This window comes from Thalassophryne amazonica, chromosome 14, assembly GCF_902500255.1.
Source record: "Thalassophryne amazonica chromosome 14, fThaAma1.1, whole genome shotgun sequence".
Lineage (NCBI taxonomy): Eukaryota > Metazoa > Chordata > Actinopteri > Batrachoidiformes > Batrachoididae > Thalassophryne > Thalassophryne amazonica.
In genome coordinates, this window is record NC_047116.1 from 26,952,311 (window position 1) to 26,960,796 (window position 8,486).

Sequence of the window (8,486 nt, forward strand, 5' to 3'; positions counted from 1 at the left end):
CGGACAGGGGCGTTCAGTTTACCTCTGAACTTTGGAACGCTGTCGCAGGAAGCTTGGGAGTTACACTCCACCGCACCATGACCTACCACCCCCAAAGTAATGGCCTCTGCGAACGTTTTCACAGGTCAGTGAAAGCCTCCCTGCGTGCTAGCCTGAAGGACAGTTCCTGGGCTGACAAGCTCCCATGGGTCATGCTGGGCATCAGGACAGCACCGAAGGAAGACCTTCAGGCCTCCTCCGCAGAGCTGGTCTATGGTCAGCCACTACGGGTCCCCGGGGATTTCGTCCCTAACACCACGACTCCTTGGTCAGCCACATTCCAGCGCTCCAGCCTGTTGGATAACGCCAGGCTGTTTGCTCCACTTCCTACTTCCTGTCACGGTTTGCTGAACTCTCACGTCCCCAGTAGCCTACAGTCTGCTGGCTATGTTTTCATTCGAGCAGATGGTCACCGCAGACCTCTCCGTCCGCCTTACGAGGGCCCTTTCTGTGTTGTGGAAACTGGGGACAAGCACTTTGTGGTAGACATTGGGGGCAAACCGGAGTGTATATCTGTGGACCGCCTTAAGCCAGCTCACCTAGATCTGGCCACGCCAGTTGAGTTGGCGCAACCCCCAAAACGAGAACGGCCTCTGACTAGGCCCCCTTTTCCTGTTCCTCCTGCCGCTCGACCATGCCACAGGGGAGCCCTGCAGACAGCCACTGAGGGGGCGGTTCCGCCTTCTCCCATACGGCGGAGCCGCACTGGACATTTGATTCGCCCCCCATGCCGTTGATACATTTTTTTTCCTTATTTTTTTCAGGTGTCCTGTTAAAGTGAATTCTGGGCGGGCATGTGTAGTGCTCTCAACACTGATGGCATAATTCACTTTCTTATAAGTGTTCTGTTATGTGCTATGTTGTGATTCATGTAATAGTAGCGGTCCCTTTAAGAGTTCGGCGCCATGTTTGTCGTCTGTTAAAAACGCGCGGCGCCATGTTTGTAGTCTGTTAATAAACGCGACTAAAAGAGTCTTAATGTGAGACGTTTCGGCTTGTCTTTTCGCCAAAAGACAACTTCTACAGAGTCCATATTATAGGAATATCCACAGCTTGACTCATCCGAGCTCATCAACAAGCCTGCTGTCGCAGTCTTCACCAAAAATGCTCTTGTGCTGCCGCTTAAGTGTCACATCTCACAGCATGTTTTTTTTCTGCGACTGTATCCTGTTCATGTCGGTGTTGATGTATACAAAGATTATTGCTTCACGAGAGGTTTCTCCAAACTTTGTTATACAGGCAGATATCTGGTCATTAGGAATCACAGCCATAGAACTGGCTAAAGGAGAGCCGCCACACTCCGAGTTGCATCCTATGAAGGTGTTATTCCTCATCCCGAAGAACAATCCACCAATGCTGGAAGGAAACTACAGCAAACCGCTTAAAGAGTTTGTGGAAGCCTGTTTGAACAAGGAGCCCAGTTTTGTAAGTTCACACAGTTTGTGTTTGAATGTCTGTGAAATAGAAGAGCACAGTGTTTTCAACACTTCAGTTCCTTTTGTGTATTCTTTAGAGACCAACTGCCAAAGAGTTATTGAAACACAAGTTGATTGTAAGGCATGCCAAAAAGACGTCCTATCTGACAGAGCTGATTGACCGATACAAGAGATGGAAAGCAGAGCAGTCTCAGGAAGGGTCCAGCTCTGACGAGTCTGATGAGTAAGTTTCTAACACCATCACATGTTTGGTTTTGAAACAGTGACAACCTGACCGTGTCACTGCAGGGAGCCCGATGTCCAGGCAATTGGAGGTGAAGACCCCAGCGTTGATAAATGGACCTTTAACCCGGGCAGTGAAGAGGACCTAACCGTGCAGCCTCCTAACCCCGAAGGAGATCCGGTAGGATGACCTCATAGAAACGTAAGCGCCAGGCCGACTCTTCAGTCAGAATTTTCCAGATTATTTTCAATTTGTTGTTTATATTTCCCAGGTACAAGAAAGTCCTACGAGCCCCGTGTCTCAGAGCTTATCGACAATCTTCTCCCCATTTTTTTCTCAGGTAATGGCTTTATTAAGTTATTGCAAACCTGCAAATTTCATAGCTAGTCTGGCAAAACTAACCCTTAAATTCAATTATTACTGCAAATACAGTCCAAATGAGCAATATGTGAACAAATCCTGAAGTCTTAAATCTTTTTATTGTTGTAGTTGAAAGCCAAGAAGGACATGCATAACGGTAAAACAGAGGCTGCAGAGGAGCTGAAGGAGGCCATCTATCTGGCTGAGAAGACATACCCAGGCATCTGTGACTCCCTGGTGGCTGAAATAATGCACAGACTTCAGAGGTAACCACACTTCACTTTGTGAAAATATTATCGTTAAAGCTACTTAGGGGCATTTATTATCAGAAATGCAAAATAGCATTAATGACCACCTGTTCGTTAGGGTATAATTACCTGCAACATTGAATCTGTGTTTTCATAAACTTAGGATGAGACCTTCATATCCACATGGAAGCGAGCCCCCTTATGGAAGCTGCCATGTTGATACAGTAGCTCAGAAGGGACATACTTACTCTGGCTTTTGCATTTTGTATCATGGCCAGAAGACTGAAGGAGAAATAAGAGGAATCAGAGGTTGTTCCGCTATATGCTGTCTATGGTTCCTAGTGCAGGCTGACAAGATTGAGAACTGTTTTATTTCAAGAAATGGAGGATTATGCAAATAGAGGAAGTGATGCGTAACTGCGCTACCAGGCTGGAAGGCAAAAAGCCGCCAACACCATTGCTGAGTTTTATTACCATGAGTGTGTTATTGAAATTTGTTGGAAAGTGAAAATAGCCTCAGAGATGGATCCATGTGATGAAAAGAGTGAAACTAGACGACCCCGACACTAGATTGACCAAATTCAGAAGGGGTGTACACACCTTAACTGGGATAACATTTTGCTAAAAGTCTTTTTAGATGTTTACCTTGCTGGCTCAAGCCAGAAAAAACATTTACAAGGGGTTAGAACAAACAAAAGGTAATTCATTTCACATAAAACAAAAATGGGAAAGGGAAGGAAACTTGGTTCTAAAGGAAGAGGATTGGGAGAACTTGTGTGAGATACAGTGGAAAACCTCAAGTTCACCCATATGACAGGAGTTCTGCTGGAAAAACCTGGTCAGGTTTTTCTTAACCCCAGTTCAAAAGAGACATTACACCAATTCCTCCTCTTCCTGGCCACAGTGTGGGTGCCTCGAAGCATATCACTTGTTGTTCATCATTGAGTCCTTTCTGGCATGAGGTTCATGAGATTTTGCCATACCTGCCAACATTTGATGTTACCAATATGGGACACCCATGCGTGGCCATGAGCAGCAATGGCGTGGAGTGTAACTGAGTGTTCTGGGATGTGCCCGGACCCACACAACTGCGGGACTAATGGGCGTCACACATACACTCATGTAGGCAGGGGGTAAATCCTGTCGAATGCGGGGCGGTTGGCATTTCTGTTTTCAGATAGACATTCCATTTAGGTTAGAGTCCTTATATTTTGGCACTTTACCTTCAGTTTCAATTTATTTTCATATATATAGTGCCAAATCATAGCCACGTTGCCTCAGGGTGCTTCACACAAGTAAGGTCTAACTTTTCCAACCCCCAGAGCAACCACACAGGCGACAGTGGTAAGGAAAAACTTCCTCTGAGGAAGAAACCTCAAGCAGACCAGACTCAAAGGGGTGGCCCTCTGCTTCGGCCATGCTACTGACACAGATTACCTTCAATAAATATGTCCTCTAAGGACAAATGCTTACTTTGGATCCTAAGCACTACTAGCAGAAAAGCCATTACTACAAGGTGGATAAAACCATAGAGGAATGGACTGACATAATCTGATATTTTTAAGATGTAAAGGATAACTCTTGCTTTGAGATTGCAACAGTGAATTATTTTGAAAAGATGGGATGATGTCTCACCAGTTTGACCATCATTCGTCGAAGTAGGTTTCTGTGTCCCTTTTGGTTTCTTATACATTCCCTTTTAATAGAGATATATGTATTTATGGTTCACCCCAACAATTATCATAATTATCACTTTTATTTATTAATTAATTTTGTTGTTGTTACTTTTATTACTGTTATCATTTGTATAAGGTTTCTTGGTGTTGGCTCTTATTTTATCTTACTTAAAAATACGGTTAGGTTTAGATTACAGTGTGTTTGCATTAATGTCCAGCGAGTCCTTACGTGCTTCTGTATTATTGATTGAATCTGTGATGCCTTGTTATGGGCCACAAATGTAGATTTACAGAAGGCTAAATGAAAAGAATGATAAATATTATAAATGATTGTATGGACCTGGAATTTGTAATAATAATGAAAAAGAGAATCTCCAAAAAAAAAGGAGGGGGGGACTAGACGACCCATCTAAATCATGGGAGGTTACTGAATATGTGGAACCCCACCCACCCTGCAAAAAATAGTGGCAGTTGCATGAAAATTTCTTGCTCTGCTTACAGATAATTTTATCACGAGGCCAAGCAGGACTGTTAGGAAGAATCACTAGCTGTGGCAGCAAACACTTCGTGGTGTCGGGTCAGGACACTAATTACAGTGTTTTAGGTGAGGGTGTGAAGAATAAGATGCAGCGTCTCTCTAGAGAGGTGACTTTTTATATTGTCATATGTGTAAGTGTGTGGTTCTGAATGAATGAATTAATAAAATATCAAATGACGATCTATTTCTGTCGTTATATAAAACAAATAATGAATATTTTTTCATTCTTTCAAATGGAACGAATATTTCAGTGTAAGATAGAACGTACCATTCAACTTGACAACGCTTTGTGGAATGGCATGTTTTGTCTTTCACCGAATGAAATATGCGTACCATTGAACTCATAAACATTCATTATTTGTATATTATTGCACTCATGGCAGCAGATAAACTAGCACAGAACATAACGAGCTTGTAGAACTTTGGAACTTACATAGTCATGAACACACACAACAAAAAAACATGAGTCCGATGTCGCCATGATAAGAAAAAGTCAAGACCTGCCTAGGGATGGGTACTGATAAGATTTTATCGATATTGATTCTGCTTATTAATCCGATTCCTTATCGATACCTCTTTTGAATTTTCTGTGTACTAAAAGTAGACTTTACAGGTTTTCTATGTTAACAACATTTTATTGAGTCTTAAAGTAAATAAATATTAAATTGATCACTGGATCCTTGATCTCTGGACATAAATAAAAATAAATTAAATCTGTAGTTTTTGTCAAAAGCATTTCCTTTCAGACATTTTTGGCATGAATGTCTCTCCATACATCTGAGCTGAGCTCTGCCTGCTGCTGCACGTCAGCGCAGGACGTCTCATTTTGGGAGGGAAAAAATGTTTTGATCGAATGCAGTTTGTATTACAACATTTGGAAAGAGGTGTCATTTGATTTAAACAGCATTTCACTTTGAAGTTATTCATTCCAACTGGACTCTGTCGTTCTAACTTGACTCGGCAGAGAGCTGCGCAGTGTTTGGAGCTGTGTGAACAGAGCGGAGGATGATTCTAAAAAATAAAATGTGTATCTTTCTGGACCTACTCTGTTTCTTGAAGGTTTGTGCCTAATAACACAAATACACACCTTTTACTACTAATACTAGAAAAAATTAAGTTTTGAATAAAAATGTATTCTTTTGCAAAAAAAAAAAAAAAAAAAAGCATTCCAACATTCCAACATTAGCTTTAGAACTACCCCTAACATTATTTTTTAATAACACAACAACAATTTCCTGAAAATTCAAAGCAAATATCTGATGATAATTTGGGAAACATTTTCTAAATTTGTTGATTTCACATCAACTTACCCAATTTTTGAAGAGGTCAGTGAGGCAACTTTGACAAAATGGAGAACTCACCATCTGAGGTGGGGTCCTGCTGCGAGATGAAGACAAAATGTTGAGAATGTTTGTTTTGTTTTGTTTTTTCAGCTTTTCTGTGCCACACGCTGCCTCCACGCAGTGAGAAGTGTTGCGTCCAGCACGGCTGTTGTTTCCCACCTGGTCGCAGCACTCAGATGTTTACCTCTGACCTCCACAGCTGGAGTGAAGTTTCACAGGAAGTCCTCCGTCACTCACTTGCCTGAAGCCAGTCCTACTGCTAAATGTTCGTTTATACTCTCACATGCTGCCACCGGTTCCTGATCAGGACCGTTGGTGTGCAGCCGCCTGCTGCAAGATATCTCTTCTCAATACCTCCTTCACAAGTGTTAATTGATCTACGGAGTTATGAATGTTTTTCTGCAAGGACTAGAGGCGTAACTTGGATCAATTCTGTGTACGCGTGGCTGTGTGGGATGCGCTTTGAAATGTGCAGTGGCCGCTGGAGTCTCAGGTATCCTGCTTTAAGTGAATCGAGTCCTGTGCAACATAGATATGCCTCACGAGGACGTTTGTACAGACGTGTAAATAAGCGTGTTTCTACCAGTTGATGGCAAAAAGAAGAGTTTGTAATGGAACCACTGTGGACAAACGGCCAAAAGCAAAGTGTAGATAGCTGTGAAGTAAATATTTTCAGTGAGGAAGTTGCCTTTCTTTGTACTTGCTCTTTTGTACATCAGTATTTGATTCCTTCAGTTGTAAATCTTTTAAGGACTGATGTAGTGAATGACTGCCTTCGCTTTATCTTCTTGTATTATTGAGTTATTCTGTATTTCAGAGTTATTTGACATTCTGTGCTGTGGCTGTAATAATAATGATTTTGAAGATGTCAGTAAAACTGGTGGCCGGATAACTCGAGAAATGGTTCTTGTTGCCATCCTCATTTCCACGAGACTTGGGTTTTGACTGGGTATTTTTGGATTTCGATTCATATTTGTTGTGATTGGTTAAACTGATTTTTGTCTCTTCATTCCATGAACCGGGCAGTGCCAGCATGTAGTTAATTAAGCAGACTGTTTCGTCTTCCTCGGCTTGACTACAGCTTTAATTGCACTTCCATCATGAATGCCTTTGACGTTAAATCAAGTAGCCATAACAAAGGGAGGTGGGGGTAGCATGAGACTTAATTAGCAGGTATGTGTCGAGATAAAAAGGACGTCCTCCTAAGGCTCTATCTTCACATTTGACCTGATGTGATGAAGGTGGGACGGTTGCAGTAACTGGTTATAGCCGATGTACATAACAAAGCGCCTTTTGGCTGTAGTTTAAAAACACACTGCATGAGGTAACGTATGGCGTCTGCAGACCGGATTGTACAGTATGTGTTGTAGCATACGTGGACGAAAGATTTCAATCAGCCTTAGTCTTGGAGATGAATAGTATCAGCTTTAAAGTGTTTTGATTTGTGGCATTAAAATGCATCTGCACTCATCAATGAATGATCTACAGTATTTAATTTCTTGCCAGACAAGCGTGTGCATGAGTAAATAGAAATCCTCTTTTATGATCCTGTGTCGAGTCAGGGGAGCTGTTCCTTTAGCCCAACTGCACGGGGTAGATAAGTTTTGAAGCTTGACCAGAACATTTCCCAGTTATGATGAACTATATTTGATTTAGCTCTGCTGGCTCCTTGTAGAATACACAGAAATCAAATCAGGAATGAATTTTTCTCAACCAATGCTGCAACATTTTTTCTTTTTTCCTTTTTGTAATTTTAAAATCCTTAAATTCTTCAGTGAATGTGCCCAAAAACAAGTTGTTTTGCACCTTTTAGATGGTTTAATATAATTTTGTTTTTATGTGCTGCACTTTGTAGATTTAACAATAAATGGTACTATAATCTGTTGGAATTCCTGCAGTTTTATTTTGTGTGATTCACTTATCTCCGCAGCGAATTTCACATCTGACGCCTTGACCTTTTGAGATTGAGAGATGCTCCTGAAGAGTTTACAGACTCATGAGGTCGCTGGACAGAGGTGTTGATACTGTTGCAGAAGTCGGTCGGGAGAATTCTCAAGTACTGTTGGTTTGGCATTCTGTCAAATGAGCAGTTACCTGAGAAGGACTTGGGATATGGTGCACTGCTTGCACTGAGACCATCGGTGGTCACTCATAATTTTGCACTGTGTGTTTTATGAATGTAGGTTTATATTTGAAGTAATACTTCAAATACTGTGTGTGTGTGAGAGAGAGAGAAATGCACACACTGTGGTCTTTTGTAGCACGTTTAATTAGATTAGATAGAACTTTATTGATCCCTTGGGAAGACTCCCTCAGGGAAATTGAGGTTCCAGCAGAATTGTATAGCAGCACACAGAGTATCAAAGATGGAAAAAAAAAAGTTTACAAATATACAGGTGCTGGTCATAAAATTAGAATATCATGAAAAAGTTTTATTTCAGTACTTGCATTCAAAAAGTGAAACTTGTACAGTAGTGTTCAGAATAATAGCGCTATGTGACTAAAAAGATTAATCCAGGTTTTGAGTATATTTCTTATTGTTACATGGGAAACAAGGTACCAGTAGATTCAGTAGATTCTCACAAATCCAACAAGACCAAGCATTCATGATATGCACACTCTT

The 8,486-nt window shown here is 41.4% G+C and overlaps 1 protein-coding gene across 2 annotated transcripts in view; it reads left to right on the top strand.

The window, feature by feature from the left end:
- stk24a (serine/threonine kinase 24a (STE20 homolog, yeast)) overlaps positions 1–7,745 on the top strand; it is a 34,050-nt gene extending 26,305 nt beyond the window's left edge. The window contains exons 6-11 of one of the 2 annotated variants that reach the window (XM_034186733.1): positions 1,279–1,464; positions 1,553–1,698; positions 1,764–1,878; positions 1,970–2,038; positions 2,188–2,324; positions 5,954–7,745. In XM_034186733.1, coding sequence (XP_034042624.1) covers positions 1,279–1,464; positions 1,553–1,698; positions 1,764–1,878; positions 1,970–2,038; positions 2,188–2,324; positions 5,954–5,987 — 687 coding nt within the window. In that variant the 3' untranslated portion in view covers positions 5,988–7,745. Of the gene's footprint in view, positions 1–1,278; positions 1,465–1,552; positions 1,699–1,763; positions 1,900–1,969; positions 2,039–2,187; positions 2,325–5,953 lie in introns of those variants that run through there. The other variant, XM_034186734.1, reaches the window with a different exon arrangement.
- The last annotated feature ends 741 nt before the right edge of the window (positions 7,746–8,486 follow it).